At 45.6% G+C, this 18,634-nt stretch overlaps 1 protein-coding gene across 2 annotated transcripts in view; it reads left to right on the top strand.

Moving 5' to 3' along the window:
* LOC118391308 (bromodomain and WD repeat-containing protein 3-like) overlaps positions 1–18,634 on the top strand; it is a 24,253-nt gene extending 5,619 nt beyond the window's left edge. Inside the window, exons 5-40 of one of the 2 annotated variants that reach the window (XM_035782567.2) lie at positions 3,984–4,134; positions 4,301–4,399; positions 4,527–4,687; positions 4,802–5,023; positions 5,263–5,363; positions 5,494–5,564; positions 5,744–5,844; positions 5,961–6,001; positions 6,088–6,192; positions 6,293–6,443; positions 6,584–6,718; positions 6,843–6,971; positions 7,075–7,300; positions 7,399–7,545; positions 7,732–7,912; positions 8,080–8,173; positions 8,298–8,459; positions 8,551–8,624; positions 8,745–8,940; positions 9,182–9,298; positions 9,649–9,756; positions 11,428–11,552; positions 11,638–11,720; positions 11,986–12,097; positions 12,275–12,336; positions 12,603–12,758; positions 12,893–13,013; positions 13,200–13,325; positions 13,443–13,515; positions 13,629–13,682; positions 13,820–13,963; positions 14,324–14,476; positions 14,619–14,791; positions 14,925–15,013; positions 15,111–15,263; positions 15,553–18,634. In XM_035782567.2, coding sequence (XP_035638460.1) covers positions 3,984–4,134; positions 4,301–4,399; positions 4,527–4,687; positions 4,802–5,023; positions 5,263–5,363; positions 5,494–5,564; positions 5,744–5,844; positions 5,961–6,001; positions 6,088–6,192; positions 6,293–6,443; positions 6,584–6,718; positions 6,843–6,971; positions 7,075–7,300; positions 7,399–7,545; positions 7,732–7,912; positions 8,080–8,173; positions 8,298–8,459; positions 8,551–8,624; positions 8,745–8,940; positions 9,182–9,298; positions 9,649–9,756; positions 11,428–11,552; positions 11,638–11,720; positions 11,986–12,097; positions 12,275–12,336; positions 12,603–12,758; positions 12,893–13,013; positions 13,200–13,325; positions 13,443–13,515; positions 13,629–13,682; positions 13,820–13,963; positions 14,324–14,476; positions 14,619–14,791; positions 14,925–15,013; positions 15,111–15,263; positions 15,553–16,286 — 5,130 coding nt within the window. In that variant the 3' untranslated portion in view covers positions 16,287–18,634. The remainder of the gene's footprint in view (positions 1–3,983; positions 4,135–4,300; positions 4,400–4,526; positions 4,688–4,801; positions 5,024–5,262; positions 5,364–5,493; positions 5,565–5,743; positions 5,845–5,960; positions 6,002–6,087; positions 6,193–6,292; positions 6,444–6,583; positions 6,719–6,842; positions 6,972–7,074; positions 7,301–7,398; positions 7,546–7,731; positions 7,913–8,079; positions 8,174–8,297; positions 8,460–8,550; positions 8,625–8,744; positions 8,941–9,181; positions 9,299–9,648; positions 9,757–11,427; positions 11,553–11,637; positions 11,721–11,985; positions 12,098–12,274; positions 12,337–12,602; positions 12,759–12,892; positions 13,014–13,199; positions 13,326–13,442; positions 13,516–13,628; positions 13,683–13,819; positions 13,964–14,323; positions 14,477–14,618; positions 14,792–14,924; positions 15,014–15,110; positions 15,264–15,552) is intronic. The other variant, XM_035782568.2, reaches the window with a different exon arrangement.

The raw sequence follows: 18,634 nt of genomic DNA, 5'->3' as shown, positions 1-18,634 counted from the left end.
TTGATGAACTTGAACAAAACATCACACAGAAGTCGACTTACTGCTGAACACCTCCACTCAATTCTGAGGATTTCCTCAGCTCAGAGCCTTACCGAACATTGATGAACTTGTGGAAAAGATGGGACACCACCAAGTATCACCCTCAACCTCAAACAAGTGAACATTACTGTGCAATCACATATTTAGAGTTTTTACTCAGTTCAAGTTTAAAAGTTAAAGTTTAATATTTGTTTTCACTGCATGTTACTTCTCCTTAAACAAAGTGTTGTTTTTGATTAATAGATTTTTGCACTTTATTTTATTGTATTTCAATCCAATTATATTTTAAAAATATTTCAGTTGAGTGGATGATAGAAAATTGCTATTATTGTTTTTTTCTTTGAAGTAAATTTAGCCCACTTTTGCTAAAATAGAAAATATAGGCTACTGATGGTGCCTTGAATACCGGTTTCTTTCATTTAATGTTCATGTTATGGGGATTTTTATATAAAGGAAATTTGTCTTTGTGTCTGTTGAAAATTAAAGATTACTGACAGAGCCATAAGAAAATATTGCTTTATTTATCTGATCATATTGGAATATATTTGTTAGGTTTTCAGTAGGTTCAATTAGGTTCACTAGACTATATCGTCATTTAAAAATTTTTCAATGAACATTCGAACAGTCCGGCCCTCGGCTTGTAGCTAAATTTTTTATTTGGCCCTCCGTCCATTTGACTTTGACACCCCTGGTCTATGACTAGGGTGGCTGACGTCTTTGACCATTTTTAGGGCCTTCTGACTGCCTGGTATAGAGCCACATAGTGGAGGTGTCGTAATACCTATAAAACATCGTGGTCAAACAGGGAAATTAGTTTTTCCCCAAAGGGAATTTTAGAAACACTTAAAATAAATCAAATCAAATTTTATTTTTCACATACACATGGTTAGCAGATGTTAATGCGAGTGTAGCGAAATGCTTGTGCTTCTAGTTCCGACAATGCCGTAATAACCAACAAGTAATCTAACTAACAATTCCAAAATTACTGTCTTATACACAGTGTAAGGGGATAAAGAATATGTACATAAGGATATATGAAAGAGTGATGGTACAGAGCAGCATAGGCAAGATACAGTAGATGGTATCGAGTACAGTATATACATATGAGATGAGTATGTAAACAAAGTGGCATATGTAAACAAAGGGCTATGTTTTGTGTAGGCTTACCCTTGCGTGACGTTTTGATAACCATGTAAATCTCTCAGACAAGGTGACTTTTATCAATATATTCAGATCTATTTTCTCTGATTCGAAAATGCTAATTAGCATCAAATTAGACATGCAAGACTACAAATTCCTGCAAGCTCCTGCACGTGTCAATTTAAAACTTGCACAAGACAATGCACAGAATTGTCCATTTTAAATCATTTTTGCCAATTTATTATTACTACAGTTAGCTAACATTTGATAGTTAATCTAGAGATTCTTACCATTGGCTCGATTCTTCAGTCTAGTCCATATCATCATGGCATTTGTAGTTCTTTGATAGCCACATTAGCAGCTACTTTTTGGGGGGTAAATACAAGCAAATATATTGATAAATGTCACCTTCTCTTAGAGAGATTTACATGGTTATCAAAATGTCATGCCAGGGTAAGCCTACGCGAAACACAGGCCTTATTTTAAGTGTTTCTAAAATCGCCTATGGGAAAAATGAATGTTGGAAAAACGATTGGAACCATTTACTTGTTTCTTTGGTGGGGTTTTAACGGTGGTTAGCGTCCAATGTTAATGGTGCATTACCGCCACCAACTGGACGGGGTATTGAATAAGAAACAACAACAACAAAAAACACTGGGAAAAGGGCATCATACCAAAACACACTGCAACTTAGAAAACCCATCCCACTTCTTCATTCACAGTCCACTCTTCCAGAATACATCCCTACACAGGCTCAGGGGTCTGTGATGGTGGTACATTCACCAACAGGATTTCTTGCACGGCCTTGGCTGTAAAATCACGAAGACCCCAAAAAACGTTCAGCGGCATTCACTATGATTCCAATTTTCTTAGACGACTTCTCTGCTTGTGCTGTACAGTTTATGACCATTGCAATAAATAATACAAAGTCCAACTTTTTAACATGTAGCATTTCACTATCCCTCGGTTGATGAGAAACCTTGACTGGTCGGGGTGGCTCTACTACCATTTCTTCTTCCCTGCCACTCCAATCTTCTTACCGTCTCCAGATAGGAGACACGCTGGACACTTCTTACCCATGCCACCTCATTCTCCTACACCCTAACAGGGCACTCTAGGAATTTGGGCGCATGTTCACCTCCACAGTTGCAGCATTTCCCTTCATCAGGCTTACGATACTCTTCCCTTCTGCACACACTTGAACAAATCTAGGAGATTCTCTCTGAGTTCAACTTGCAGTTTGCCTCTGCCCAGAGTGAGTGCAAAGTGCGTTGCTATAACAACAATGGCCCTTTCTCAAATTTCTCAGACGCGTATTGCGAGATGGTACTTGAAGGAGACAATTTGTTGAATAATTTGGTAAAATGCCAAAGAATGGGACATGTAGCTGCTCAGCGTTAAGGAAAGAAAATATGTGCCAAGTGTGGAGGGGCACATGATTATAGTGATTGGGGAAGCAATGTGAAGTTTAAGTGCTGTAATTGTGGAGGAGAACACAGTGCAGCATTTACTGAATGCCAGGTATAGAGCGCGGTATAGGATCAGATATAGATATAGGATCAGTCATGATGTATCATATGCAGAGGCCGTAAAACCGATGGGATGTTCCTGTAGTAAGTGGAGCTACTGTCGGTGAAGTTACTAGGGAATAATTTATTTATTTTATTTTCATGGTAGTTAGATCATGATTTATTGTACAATCCATCACACTAGGTGGCAGCATGCATTTAAACAATTATTTGCGGACCTCCATGATATCATAGAATAATATATTTTTATTGTACCTTTATTTAATTGTGGGGCAGCAGGTACCCTAGTGTAATTAGAGCGTTGTACTAGTAACCGAAAGGTTGCAAGATCGAATCCCCGAGCTTACAAGGTAAAAATCTGTCGTTCTGCCTCTGAACAAGGCACCCACTGTTCCTAGGTCGTCAATGAAAATAAGAATTTGTTCTTAACTGACTTGCCTAGTTAAATAAAGGTAAAAAAAAAAACATTTTTGGCAAGACAGTTAAGAACAAATTCTTATTTACAATGACTGCCAAACCAGGACGACACTGGGCCAATTGTGCGCCGCCCTATGGGACTCCCGATCACGGCCAGTAGTGATACAGCCTAGGATCGAACCCGGGTCAGTAGTGATGCCTTAGAATGCTGCGCCACTCAGGATCCCCTAAAAAGAATTTGGTACACTGTTTGGATTGAGCACATCTAAATGAAATATATATACTTGGTCATGGCGATTTATAAACGGATGGATATATTCTAGACAATATGCCCATACCATATGTTGGCTGATTTGACAATATCTAGGGCAGGCAATAGTTTTAAACGCTTTTTGATAGGGGATAACACACTATCTCCACTGACGAGAACCATGTAGCTATGGCGCGTTCCTACACAATTTCCTGATTTCACAGACAGACAACTTAAAGTTAAATCATGGGAATTGTTTTATTTTACTCACTGATAGGACATGGGTTTTCACCAAATGGACAGGAGTTTCATGATTTTTATTTCATGGGGTGGATTATCCCTTTAATACAGGCAAACAACTGTTTAACTGTGTGTGGCATTTGTGCTTACGCTCCAATATCACCCCTGCCCAGTGTCCGTTTTGGGTAGAACATAAAATCTAACTAAAGATGTATTTTGACATCTAGTTTGTAAATGTAAGGCATTTCAAATATTAAAGTGTCTAGGGATACGGTTACATTTTCCCTAATGTTGCTTTGATGACATTTTCCTACTGATTTCACTCACACAGGTCTATATGATGACTGTTGTCTCTGATGTGTCCACAGGTGATCTTGAACCAGCACATCCCAGCAGACTACCTGCTGAGAGTATGCCAACAGATCGGTCCTCTCATAGACAAGGAGGCCCCACCTAGCGTCCCTGGAGTCCAGACCCTCCTGGGCTTGGGAAGGCAGTCTTTGCTTCGCACAGCTAAAAGTGAGCCCCCCCCCCAATTCACTGTTTCTTTCTCTTGCCATCAAAGACCAAACAAAATAATGTCATCATCACTAATCGAGGTGCTTGATTACACAGATGCGGAATACATGCCCCAGACTCCCAGGTCATACAGTCTGTAATGCTTTAGAACCATGTATTCTGTTAGGTTGTACCCACACAGAATGGAGCGGAACTGCTGTTGCTGCGCTGCACCGGGGTCGCCCCCCAGAACCACCAGTCAGCTTTGGGAAGCCCCCCAGCATCGGTAAGCTGTGCTGTAAAAAGAATATTCATGAAACCTGTAAATTATTGGAAACACTACAGAGCAATACATACTTAATTGTAAATTCCTTTACCTCTGCCCAACTGACCTCTACCCTCTCGCTGTCTAGTGTCCATCATGGGTGCTCGCCAGGCTACTGGCACTGCCCGCTTCGGCCATGCCCTGCCGTCCTACACCTACCAGCATATGAAGATGCACAGGCGCATCCTGGGCCACCTGTCCTCTGTGTACTGTGTGGCCTTCGACCGCAGTGGCAGACGGATATTTACGGTAAGAGTCTGATAAAAGACGAGAAGATATACCAAAGACTGTTGTTGTCCGTTCCCTCTGAAGTGTGTCAGTCTCTATGCCGCCAGTGTCTCATCATGACCTCTCTTCTTCCAGGGTTCTGATGACTGTCTGGTGAAGATTTGGTCCACGGATGACGGCCGGCTGCTGTCCACCCTGCGTGGTCATGCGGCCGAGATCTCCGACATGGCAGTGAACTACGAGAACACGCTCATAGCCTCGGCCAGCTGTGACAAGGTCATCCGAGTGTGGTGCCTGCGCACCTGCGCTCCCATCACTGTGCTGCAGGGCCATGCAGCCTCCATCACCTCCATTCAGGTCAGGACAAGTAATAGGAACCTAGCTAGTTATACTCTTCATTATTCATTCGTGTTAGGTTCACCTAACACCTTTTTTGCTGTTGTATTTGGCGCACGTGACAAATAAACTTTAATTTTATTCATTTACCTTCTGTGATGTAAAATATCTTGCATGAGGTCGGTTTTTTTTTGTTGCAATTTTGTGACCCTTTCGATTTGAGAAATATCAGTGTGTTTGACACCCCCTGTCCTCCTCAGTTTTGTCCGGCGGTAAAAGGACCGATGCGCTTCCTGGCCTCCACTGGCGCAGACGGCATGGTGTGTTTATGGCAATGGCACTCGCTCAGCATGAAGTTTGTGTAAGTGTTGGACAGCAGAGGTTGTCTGAGGCATCCAGGGAGGAATGACAAGGTGATGGTGTCTTTATTTTCAACAGATCCTTTTTGTGGCCTAAGTGACCCTAACCTGTGTTTTCTGTTTCCTCCTCAGTGACCGGCCAGTCAAGTTCATTGAGCGGTCAAGGCCTGGGGTCCAGATTTCCACCTCCTCCTTCAGCTGTGGTAGGTGGCCCCTAATAAACAACATGCTTTACATTATAATTCCTCATCACATTTTCACTGATTTTATGGAGTTATTTGCAAATTACTATTTGAACAACATGAGTCAAGGTAAAGTTTTCACAAAGCCACAGAACTAGATCAGTTAGTTTAATGTACTTACCTGTTGCTCTTTGAATCAGGTGGGATGTTCCTGGCCACGGGCGGTACTGATCATGTGATCAGGGTGTATTACCTCGGCTCTGAAACACCCATGAAGCTGTCTGAGTTGGATGCTCACATGGTAAGACAGCAGAGAAAAGAGAGCGGAGACGGAAGACTAAATAGCGCTAGAGCACTTGTACTGTTCAGTTTGTTTCTCACTACTCCTTTTGTTAACTCCTACCTCTCTTCTTCCAGGACAAAGTTGTGGTGGTCCAGTTTTGTAACAACAGTAACAGGTTAGTGTGCACACTTGTCTCTTTACTTTGATAAAACAATTTTGATTTGTTGCTGTGTGGGCTCCAACTGCTGTGTCTGTCCCCAGCCTGAGGTTTGTGAGTGGCAGCCGGGACGGCACGGCTAGGATCTGGCATTACCAACAGCAGGAGTGGAAGAGCATTACTCTGGACATAGCCACCAGACTACCAGGGTAAGACAATGCTGTCTATAATTGTCTGTGCTGCTGCAAATGGGTGTATGGGTTTGTTTGTCTCGTTAGTAAGTGTACTTAACGTATGACCGTGTCACAGGAGTGCTGTTGTGAATGGCGAGGACAAGACCAAGCTGGTGCCGACGATGGTGGCCTGGGACCGCGGTGACCGCACGGTCGTCACAGCGGTCTCTAATTACCTGCTCAAAGTGTGGAGCTCTACCACGGGCCAGCTGCTGCATGTGCTGTCTGTGAGTAGATGTCTCTATCTCCCGTTGGTCTCCTCTGCAAACGGCTGGAGACCTCTAGCTCTGTAGAAAGGCATAGAACCGTCTGGTCTCTTCAGTGAGTGTGACCTGTTGGGACTGAATGTGTTGTGTTCCTCCTTCAGGGTCATGATGATGAGGTGTTTGTCTTGGAGGCCCACCCATTTGACCGCCGCATCATGCTGTCTGCTGGTCACGATGGCAACATCTACATGTGGGACCTCGCCAAGGGAGCGAAGATCCGCAACTTCTTCAACATGGTGAGAGCCTGACTGCTGTTCCAGTTAGCAAAGGATCTTCATATGTACTACACGGTGACCGTGTTGGTGGAGTACCAGTGTTTTCACCCTGGCCGACATTCACACAAGCCTTCCTCTGTCTCAGATTGAGGGCCAAGGCCACGGTGCAGCGTTTGACTGTAAGTTCTCAGCTGATGGACAGCACTTTGCCTGCACTGACTCCCATGGCCACCTGCTCATCTTTGGTTTTGGCTGCAGCAGACCCTATGAGAAGGTGAGTGTCTGGCCTTTACACATGGCTCATTTGAACATAGATATGTTAATTCCATGTCATCTAATTGCTTGTAAAGAGAATAACAAATCCCCATCTCCTCCAGATTCCTGACCAGATGTTCTTCCACACTGACTTCCGGCCCCTGATCCGGGACGCCAATAACTTTGTCCTGGATGAGCAAACCCAGCAGGCGCCCCACCTCATGCCCCCTCCCTTCTTGGTGGACGTGGACGGTAACCCCCACCCCACCCACTACCAGCGCCTGGTGCCCGGCAGGGAGAGCTGCAAGGAGGAACATCTGGTGCCCCAGCTGGGCTACATGGCCAATGGTAAACCTCCTTATCAATGCTTTCAACAAAGTTTCTTTACCTGGCTCTGGGATCAAAATGTGGGCAATGTTGGGCATTGTAACTTCTCTGTTGCTTAGGTGATGGTGAGGTGGTGGAGCAGGTGATTGGCCAGCTAACAGCAGATGAGGGTCAGGGAGAAAGCCCATTGGATGTCCTGATCAGACAGTTGCAAAACCAGCCGGATGAGAGGCGGGACCAAGAGAGAGAGCCTGAAGGAGAGGGGGGTACGTTCCACAGTTTCATATAACACACTGTATGTAATGACCCTCATACAGTGTGTGCATATTGGATTTCAATGTTGTAGTCATTAATTAAATATTCGCTACACTCGCATTAACATCTGCTAACCATGTGTATGTGACAAATAAATTTGATTTGATATGTGTAACTCTGTTTTTCCTCATTTGAAGCTGGTGAGAGACCAGAGGTAGTGGGATCGCCCCCTAACGTGGGCCTGAGGAGGAGTGGTCAGGTGGAGGGGGTGCGTCAGATGCACCACAACGCCCCTCGCAGTCAGATGGCCACGGAGAGGGACCTGCTGGCCTGGAGTAGGAGAGTTGTGGTCAACGAAGTCCAGCAAGGGGTCCTCCGGTGAGACTGACTGACCAGACAGACAGATGGCCTTGAACCTTGTGTTCTAACCAGTCCTTCTAACCAGTCCTGCCCATCTTCTTCATTTTGAGCCTAGGACCATTTGTAAGGTTGGTGCTGAGGTAGATATCCCCCAGTGGCTGACTAAAGCTGTTTGCGTTGTGTAGGGTGATGGAAGAGACCAGACGGGCCAAAGGTGAGGTGGAGTGTTCCATCTACAACACAGAGAGGAGGAGGAAGCCTGTACCCAGTTCTCCTAAGGTGACTACACTACTGTCCCACAGCTCTCTATTTCTTTCAGGACACATGTGTGCCCCTTTGTTGAATTCTACCAATTGCTTTACTTTCTTTTCTATCATTCAACAACGACTTCTCCCCCCTGTAGACTGAGCAGCAGGCTCCCTGCAAGCGCTCCCTGCGGCGGACCCAGAGGAAGAAGAAGCAGACCAGACCTCCACCAGCGTACCAGACCCGCTCATCAGCAGAACGTCGTGTGAACAGGGGGAGGATCTCTGACAGCCAGATGGACTCAGACAGCGATGGAGAGGTGGGGGGATTGTAGTCTGTTGTTCTTGAAGTAGCAGAGGACCCGCGTTGTCACGTCAGTGGAGGTCTAATTATGTTTCTGTGTGGAGCAGGCAGAGGAGCAGGCAGAAGCCAGCGACGCTTCCTCTGATGGAGAAACGCAGTGGCAGAGTGACAGCAGTTCCAGGTAAATGTCTGCCATCTCCTGAAAAGTCAGTATACTGCAGGAACATAGGTATCCATTCATTACTCTACCATATGTCTGTGATTACAAATTACACATTTTGATACCACTTCTCTCCCTCAGTGTCTCCTCCAGTGACTACTCTGATTGGACAGCTGATGCGGGGATCAACCTCCAGCCCCCCAAGCGGACCAGCAGAAGGCAGGTCCGACCGCCTGGTGGCTCCAGCAGTTCAGAGGAGGCCGAGGGCCAGGGAGAGGAGGCCGGAAGGAAGCAGGCGGAGGAGAAGAAGAAGAAGCCCAAGCAGACCAAACAGAAGGTGTGCTCACGGAACGTACAGTAGAAACATGGGAATGTCAGGAAATGGCACAGCCAACTTGCTGCTTGGAAATGGCATATTATTATTGATCTTGTCTATGTTCTCAGTTACTGTCTGTACGGAGTGTAGAGCCTTTGACTTTGTTTGACTTTGATGTGCTGAGGTCTCGTGACTGAGGGCAAGTTCCCTTAAGAGTGTGTGTGTTATTTCAGACCGTTTAACCCCCTGTCTCTGTGCTCAGAAACCTAGCTCGTCTCTGTCTCTGGCTGGGTGTGATGCGGAGGAATGGCTGCCCCCCTCCTGGATCATGGAGACCATCCCCCGCCGCTCTCCTTTTGTGCCACAGATGGGTGACGAGGTAAGGAACCCTACTGCCTTACGGGCCTTAGGTCCAACAGAGTACACGAGAAACCTAAGGTTCTATCAGCAAAAAAGACGATTCTGTTATAATTGGCTTGAAAGTTCTAAACCTTCATTGCTTTGAATGCTGTCATAAATGTTTATATTGTATTCTTTTGAACTTAACAACATGAGTAGGTAGAGAACATTGAACAGAACAAGGCTGTGTCAGTAACAGATTTTTGACAAAAAATGCTGATAGTCACAATCTCTCGAATTGAGCTAAATCTGTACCTAATTGAATACGATAGTGCAAGGTTTATAGACACGTGGCCTGTGTGGTGACCCTCTCCACTTGTTCCTCTTCAGCTGATGTACTTCAGGCAGGGCCACCAGGCCTACGTCAGGGCAGTGCACAGGGCCAAGGCCTACAGTATCAATCTTCAGAAACAGCCCTGGAACAAGCTCAACCTCAGGGTAAGACTAACACTGCTTCCTTTATGTCTACCACATACAGTTGAAGTCAGAAGTTTACATACACTTAGGTTGGAGTCAACTTGTTTTTCAACCACTCCACAAATTTCTTGTTAACAAACTATAGTTTTGGCAAGTCGGTTAGGACATCTACTTTGCATGACACATCATTTTTCCAGCAATTGTTTTCAGACAGATTATTTCACTTATAATTCACTTTATCCCAATTCCAGTGGGTCAGACGTTTACATACACTAAGTTGACTGTGCCTTTTTAAACTGCTTGGAAAATTCCAGAAAATTATGTCATGGCTTTAGAAGCTTCTGAAAGGCTCATTTTACATAATTTGAGTCAATTGGGGGTGTACCTGTGGATGTATTTAAAGGCCTACCTTCAAACTAAGTGGGAAAATGGGGAAATCAGCCAAGACCTCCAAAAATCTGGTTCATCCTTGGGAGCAATTTCCAAATGCCTGAAGGTACAATGTTCATCAGTGCAAACAATAGTACGCAAGTATAAACAGGCAGCCGTCATACCGCTCAGAAAGGAGACGCTTTCTGTCTCCTAGAAAATAACGTACTTTGCTGTGCGAAAAGTGCAAATCAATTCCAGAACCACAGCAAAGGACTATGTGAAGATGCTGCAGGAAACGGGTACAAAAGTATCTATATCCACAGTAAAACGAGTCCTATATTGACATTACCTGAAAGTCCGCTCAGCAAGGAAGAAGCCACTGCTCCAAAACTGCCATAAAAAAAACGGACTACGGCTTGCTACTGCACATGGGGACAAAGATCATACTTTTTGGAGAAATGTCCTCTGGTCTAATGAAACAAATATACAACTGTTTGGTCATAATGACCATCGTTATGTTTGGAGGAAAAAGGGGGAGGCTTGCAAGCTGAAGAACACCATCCCAACCGTGAAGCATGGGGGTGGCAGTATCATGTTGTGGGAGTGCTTTGCTGCAGGAGGGACTGGTGCACTTCACAAAATAGATGGCAGGATAATTATGTGGATATATTGAAGTGACATCTCAAGACATCAGTTAAAGCTTGGTCGCAAATGGGTCTTCCAAATGGACAATGACCCCAAGCATACTTCCAAAGTTGTGGCAAATTGGCCACTCCAATATCTTGACTTTGTCCTTAAGCCATCACAAATCCCTGACCTCAATCCCGTAGACCATTTGTGGGAAGAACTGAAAAAGCGTGTGTGAGCAAAGAGGCCTTACAAACCTGACTCAGATACACCAGCTCTGTCTGGAGGAATGGGCCAAAATTCACCCAACTTATTGTGGGGATCTTGTGGAAGGCTACCCAAAACATTTGACCCAAGTTAAACTATTTAAAGGCAGTGCTACCAAATACTAATTGAGTGTATGTAAACTTATGACCCACTGGGAATGTGATGAAATAAATAAAAGCTGAAATAAATCATTCACTCCACTATTATTCTGACATTTCACATTCTTAAAATAAAGTGGTGATCCTAACTGACCGAAGACATGGAATTTTTTAAATGTCAGGAATTGTGAAAAACTGAGTTGAAATGTATTTGGCTAAGGTGCATGTGAACATCCAACTTCAACTGTATGTTTTTTTATGTATTACATATCCTTTGTGAGGCCTCTCTCTTATTTCAATATATTTTGTTTGTTTTCTCGTCATTCAGGACCAGGAGTCTGTGAAGGTGGTTGGCATTAAGTATGAGGTGGGCCCTCCCACCCTCTGTTGCCTAAAACTGGCCTTCCTGCACCCCATCTCAGGCAAAATGACCAATGAGTCATTCTCCTTAAAGTGAGTCATCCATCTTATTCTCTTGTTTGAAAAGAATATGGTAATATCCAGCAATAAGTGGCAATGACTTTCCTTGTTCTCTCAGGTACCATGACATGCCGGATGTCATTGATTTCCTGGTGCTCCAGCAGTTCTATGACGAAGCTAAAGAGCACAACTGGCAGACTGGTTAGTGTTGCTTCACTCTAACAGGCTTATGTACATGGTGGTTAGAGGCTAGCAGAGTATCGGTCCAGCTCCCTCGCTTACATGTTCCACCTCCTCTCTACTTTGTGCCATATAAGCAGTGTGGTGCGCTCTCCCACATATGTTTCTGTTCTGTGGGATGTACCTTTACAGTTCATACTCCCATACATCTGTGCTCTGTACGTATGATGATTCACAGACCAGCTGTTGTCATGTACTGAAACAAGCAATGTTTTATCCCGGCTAGGTGTGCGCTTCCGGAGCATCATCGATGACGCCTGGTGGTTTGGCTCGGTGGAGGACCAACATCCACTCCAGCCAGAGTACCCAGACAGCCTGTTCCAGTGCTACGCTGTCAAGTGAGTCAATGTGTACCCCGCACTCAACAGGTCTGATTAACACGTCTGACACTAGATTTAAGCTTACAGTCTGGAGTGGTACATCCCAGTGTGACCCGCAAAAGTTCATACTGTAGCTTACACTCAATAGTAATGTCTTATGATACTGAATGCTGAGGTGTGGTTTCTCTTGACTAGGTGGGATAATAGCGAGAGGGAGAAGATGAGCCCTTGGGACATGGAGCCCATTTCTGATGAAGGTTAGTATCACTGCTTCTATCAATGGCTCCTCACCCATCTCAGGTCATCTACTGGAATAATGCAGTTTGTTTTCAGTCAGTTTACACATTCAAGTGTCTTCCTTGCTAGCTCATTCAACATAACACATGCAGTCTCTATCTATATCAGGTTATTGATAGTGAGACTGAGCTGCCAGCCAATGAGCTGATGTTGTCTCTGACTGGTGTGTTTTAACCAACGAGCTGATTAATGGTTTCTGACTGGTGTGCTGCGTTCCCTCCCCCAGCGGAGTTGCCAGAAGAGGTTGGTGACGGGGTGGTGGTGACAGAGGAGGAGGTGAAGGCTCGCCTCTACAGCCCCCAGGAGGGGGAGTGGGGGGCTCACTCACGGGACGAGGACTGCCAGAGGGTCATCTTTGGCATCAACGATCTGCTTACACTGGGTAGGTCACTGCTACCACACAGGAACAGCTTTCATGCTAGGAATTCTGCATTAAATAGATTGTAACTGGAAGTGAACTTGCATATGGATTGGTATTGCCTGATGAGTGTGATGGGCTGTATATTTTGTATGTAGACCTGGCCAAGGCGTTTGCTTCACCTGTGGACCTGCGGGACTACTCCCTCTACTGCACTGTGGTGGCCTACCCCACTGACCTCAGCACCATCCACAGACGGCTGGAGAACCGCTTCTACAGGTCAGCACTGACCTCTCCACACTCGCACTGTAGTCTTCCCTCAAAACAATTGTAATTGTCGCTCATATTCCATTTATCCTTGCTGCCCCGTTGTACCTCTGTGTTGGGACTTTGGTATGTGCCAGTTCGGGGAGATCAGTGACTCTCACTCAGCTTATCCCCCCCCCGGGTGTTCCTCTCTCCTAGGAGGATCTCGGCTCTGATGTGGGAGGTGCGCTACATCGAGCACAACGCCCGCACTTTCAATGAGCCCCAGAGCCCCATCGTGGCAGCAGCCAAGGTGGTGACTGATGTGCTCCTCCGCTACATCGGGTAGGGCACCCCTGACATCATACTAAAATGAAGGGTGTAGATTTCCACAATGTGAAATCTACTTAAAGAACTTGGTTTTGACTGCAAATATGACAAGTTGTTGTGTGGTTTTGTCAGGGATCAGAGCTGCACAGACATCTTAGATCTGTGCCACAAGGTGAAGATGGAGCTGAGCAGTGGAGAGGACGAGGTGAGACATGGAGAAGTCCATGTACACCCCAAAGGAGTTCATAGTGATACTTAAATGGTATTGGTGGTCTATTAAACTGTACTAAGAGTACTTGTCTCTCTGTTGGTGTGCAGACTGCTGAGGTGGATGTGGACTCTGACACTCCAGGGACATCCACAGGACAACAGGTAAGGGAGGGTTTAATCTCAAACATGGAATATGCATTGTTTTTGCTATGACTGTGATTCCTCCTCCCTGTTGTCTTTCTACCTCCTGTTTTTATTTATTTACCTATCTGGAAACCTACCCTCTCTCCCACTCTCAGCGGGCCAATCCCAGTCCTAAAAAGCGTGGGGTTGTGTTAGACGTGCGTGCGTGGCGGGGCCAATGTCGGGAGCTGTTGCGGCGTATGATGGACGGCCCTGACTCTGAGCCCTTCAGACAGCCTGTGGACCTCTTCACCTACCCAGTAAGGCTTGTTATTATAGTCACTGCCACTCTAACAGAGACATGATAGCATCCCCTTACAGGATGAGTGCCTTAGGGTCTGAGTGCTTTACAATCTGGCTCATTTAGTCCCGTAACAAGATCAAAACTGCTCCTGGTCTAAAAAGCAATGGCGATTCTTCTTTGAAAATACTTTTTATTTTAGGATTAGGTTTAAACTGTTTCTGGGAAACCAGCCCACTGTGTCAGTTCAATCAGAGAAGCTGATAGACTAATAAGACTGACTGTAGTGGTTCAGAAGTATTACAAACTATCTGTCCTCAATTCTTAGTTAAGTGGTTTCAGACGTCCTAAAAACTACCCTCTCTCCCTCCTCTCCCAGGACTATCGAGACATCATAGACACTCCCATGGACCTGGGGACTGTTACAGAGGCGCTGTTCGTCGGAAACTACGAGAACCCCATGGAGTTTGCCAAAGATGTCCGTCTCATTTTCAGCAACTCCAAAGCATATACACCTAACAAGAAGTCACAGGTTAGTCTACTCATTCTGACAATTTTTGGGGTTTCACCTCGACTCACATTGGTTGAGCACTCCCCACTTCTTTCCAAGATTCAGAGGGGGGTGCAGTGGGTCTTATAACCCCTGACCCTTATGTGTTCTGTTTTATCTTCAGATCTACACCATGACCCTCAGCCAATCAGCCTTCTTTGAGAGACAAATCATCTCCATCATCTCCGACTACAAGTCTGCAGTCCAGAACCAGCGGAGGAGGAGTCGCCAGAGTGTCAGCTACAGGAAGAGGCTGAACAGTGGAGGCAGCTCCCCTCCCACCAGTCGACCCTCCAGGTACTGGCCTGGCTGGAATGCCTCTCTACAACTTTAACCCTTACCACTGTAATAAACACACCTGTTATTTACCACTCCTTGTAGGATCTATTTAGATTTCACCTCAAACACTGTATTGGTGTCTTCTCTCTAGTCCTAAAGGGAAGCACAAGTCGGGGAAGAAAGCAACACCCAAAAAATCCCAACCCTCATCTAAGAGCCTGTCTCGCAGGCCATCTCAGGGTAAGTCTTGTCGTGTATGTTTGTGTCTGTGGCGGTATGTGTGAAATGTTTGAGGTGATGGGAGGTTGGGTGATAATGTGACGTGCTGCTATTGCAGCGTCGGAGTCGAGCAGCGTGGTGGTGGAGGAGGACAGCCAGCCCTCGTCCTCCTCCAGCTCCGGGACAGGCAGCCACATTGGGGGCCCAGGGGCCGACCGTGTCACCCGCAGTCGGACCACACCCATCAAGAACTCTGGTATTACTACACAGGGTAACCAACACCAAAAGGCAGTGGATAAATAGTCCTTCATAGAGATGTTTTACCAAGCTATCAAGACAAATGTCTTTAGTTAGTTTCCCAACTACTTGAATGTTTGAAGTCAACCTGGTTAAAACGCAGCAGTTAATGGTGTTATTGCTATGTTTTTCAATGCTACCAAAATCACACAATAAGAAAGGGTTATCGTGTAAGCCTACTTGGTAGCTGTTGCTGGAGGATACTTTAGTCAGTGTTGCTGTGATATGTTTAACAGGGAGACGATGTATGTTTGTCTCTCCAGAGCGTAACAGACCTCTCACCAATGGTGCCAGACAGAGCCACCGGCGAAGAGTGCTGCAGGAGGGGGAGGAGTCTGGAGGATCCAAAAGCTCCTCTTCATCATCGTCTTCCTCATCATTGTCCTCATCAGACAGTGACTCAGACAGTGAGTCGGAGGTTGGGAAGTTCGTGGAGGGAGGAGATCACGACTACAGCAAAGCTCCCTGCTTAAAGACCCGCCACAAAGCCAAGGGCAAGATGGATGTTTCTGGGAAGAGGAGGCGGAAAGAAGAAGAGGAGGCGGAGGAGGCTCCAGAGAGAGCCAAGAGAGCACGAGTCCAGGCAGAGGATGAGGAGGAGGAGAAGGATGAAGAAGATGACGACGAACAAGATGAAGACAATGAGGAGGAGGAAGAAGAGGAGGAGGAGCCACAGCCGCAACCGCAGAGAGAGGAGGAGGATGACGAGGAGGAGCCTGAGGAGGAAGAGGAGCCTGAGGAAAAGGAGGAATCGGAGGACGACTCTGAGCAGGGTGAGGGTGGGACAGAGGGCGGTCAGAAAAGCAGTAGCCGCAGTAAGTCTGGTCAGGTGAACACCCGGAACCAGGGCCGCAGGACGGTGTTGTACAACGACGAGTCAGATGAAGAGTCGGGGACCACAGAGGACCCCCTCAACCTAGGCATGTCCCGCTCAGGACGGGTACGTCGCATGACCGAAAAGGCCCGTGTCAGCCACCTCATGGGCTGGAACCACTGACACACACAGCCCCCTCAAACTTCCTCAAACTGGGCTTTCTAACCCCAACCAACCACCAATCTACCTTACCCACCAGGCGTGATACTGAGACTGGACTCTGTTCAATTGACTAAATGAATACTTCAGGGATTTCTTTTTTTAACGATTTTTGCATAATTTTGCTTTGTGTAGGAGACTGTTTACGACTCTACTGGCAGTGGTGCTCCTGATAATCTTGCCAAGGAACCTCCCTCCCTGGTCTTCAGGGTTACTCATCAACATGGACCTGGTCAAACTCGCTTCCACCTAACTTACTGCTCTCCTGGGCCTTAAAGACTCCTTACTCCTCTTCTATCAACTCCTCTCATCTGCTTTTCCTCTGCCATCTTTCTACTTGCCCTTGCATTCTCCCTTCTTCCTGGTCGTACTACTACAAAGTTTCAGAGATGCCAAAAAACGGTGCTCATGTTATATCTCAAGGAGACTGTACGGTCTGTTTTTCTCTACCACCTGGGTGACAGAAAGTGATGTTCCCTCTACTCTCTGTTTGTGTCCTGTCTGAACAGTACATCTCTCCCTAAATGACGCTCTTCCACATGACCCCCTCTGTGTCGGGTTGTCTGATTTGATGCTAACCCTGTCACTATTCTTCATCCTCCCAAATCCTCACCCTTCTCATTGAGAGGTCAACTCTGGTGTGCTCATTCACTGCATAAATGTCCCCTTTCAGGTGTCCAGGCTAGGTCATAGAGGCAAGGTGATTCTGCGGGTTTTAGTTCAAGACTATCTTCGCGTAGGAACTGATTGATTCTAATTAGTTGAGGTGGTGACTTCCTACATCATTAATTATGTCTCGTTGTAAAATGCTGCATGCCTACAGTAGACTGTTTCGTCATTGAATCAGAGACAGATGTAGCTCCTTAGTTAACTCCTGGGCCACTGAATGTTTTTCATGCTATATTCCCCCTAGTCCCTATCTGTTCTGTAGAATTTGTATATTTGCACATACAATAGTTTTATAGAGGCTTGGCCATGTCCTCATCCTGTGGCATGTGGTTGTTAGGGTTGATTGATGTCTAGTGTGCTAGTAACATGAAAGAGTGTGGGTAATTGGAAAGGAGAAATGCAAAGCTGTTGTATAAGGATTGGAACCATTGTTCTATTTCTGTTAGTCAGAATATACTTTTATGGATCAAATGAACACATTAGTTTATCATTTCCAGGGCGCACTGTCCTTCAAACCAGTCATTGGTTCAAACACCAATGTGAATCATGGTACTTTTTGGGAGATGTTTGCCCATAACCACCACTCACTTCCACCTCGTGCTGAGAAGGGCATTTTTTACTACAGAAATGTGTATTTTTTTCACTCTGTATTATACACTTTGCAATTCTTTCTTAGCTAATACTAATGATGGTGAAATATTTGCATATTTATCTATTGTGTGGCAGCTGAATTTGAGAAGGCTTTTGTTGGGCTGAGCATCTATTGCACCTCTGATTTCCTCTTAATTGGACAACCAGAAAAGCTACAAAGAGCGAAGGACTTTTTTTCCCATGCAGTTTTAAAGAACAAAGGACTTTATTTGTGTGTACAAATCACAGATACATTTTGCCAGTAATATTCACACCTTTGTGTACAAATACACCTGATCAAGTTGTTGTGAGCATTACTGATCAGACGGTTGTGTTTGCTGGCTCGAAGGTCGGAGCGACGGGTCTGCCTTAGGAACAGACCGCATGGCTACAGACAGGCAGGTTCTCTTCTCCTTTCCTTCCACTTCCTAACATAAGGTGGTGTGTGTGTGTGTGTGTGTGTGTGTGTGTGTGTGTGTGTGTGTGTGTGTGTGTGTGTGTGTGTGTGTGTGTGTGTGTGTGTGTGTGTGTGTGTGTGTGTCATACAGTTCCATGACTTCACCCAATGCTCCCAGGATCCCCCAGCTCCTCTTCCCCATGATTCCCCTACTACACTCTGGTTTAGTGGCTCTAAACTCTCATGTATCATGTGGTGGTCCATGCTACTGCTAGTCATGTTGCCACACGGGAGAAGGAGATGGGACTCTGGGAAGTCAATTCATTAAGCAAGGTTTTGGTTAGTCAATCGCCAGCCAGCAGTAACTCTGTCTGCAAACTCTTTGTGGGTGTAGAGTTTGAAAAGACCTCAATTGTGCCAATAGATAGGCCTAAATACCTACTCAATATTTTGGGAATGTGCTCTCTTCATATAATAGATGGTAACTGGACTGGCCTACTAGTCGTTTCTGAGTTCAATGATGACATTCTAGGTGTAATAAGTGTTTATTTTTTCCCCCTAAAAAATGTTTTTTTTTCTAAAAAATAAAGGAGCAACAGATTTTCTCCAAACTTGG

The sequence above is a fragment of the Oncorhynchus keta genome, chromosome 12 (genome assembly GCF_023373465.1).
Source record: "Oncorhynchus keta strain PuntledgeMale-10-30-2019 chromosome 12, Oket_V2, whole genome shotgun sequence".
NCBI lineage: Eukaryota > Metazoa > Chordata > Actinopteri > Salmoniformes > Salmonidae > Oncorhynchus > Oncorhynchus keta.
This window is presented reverse-complemented; position numbering and strand designations above follow the sequence as displayed.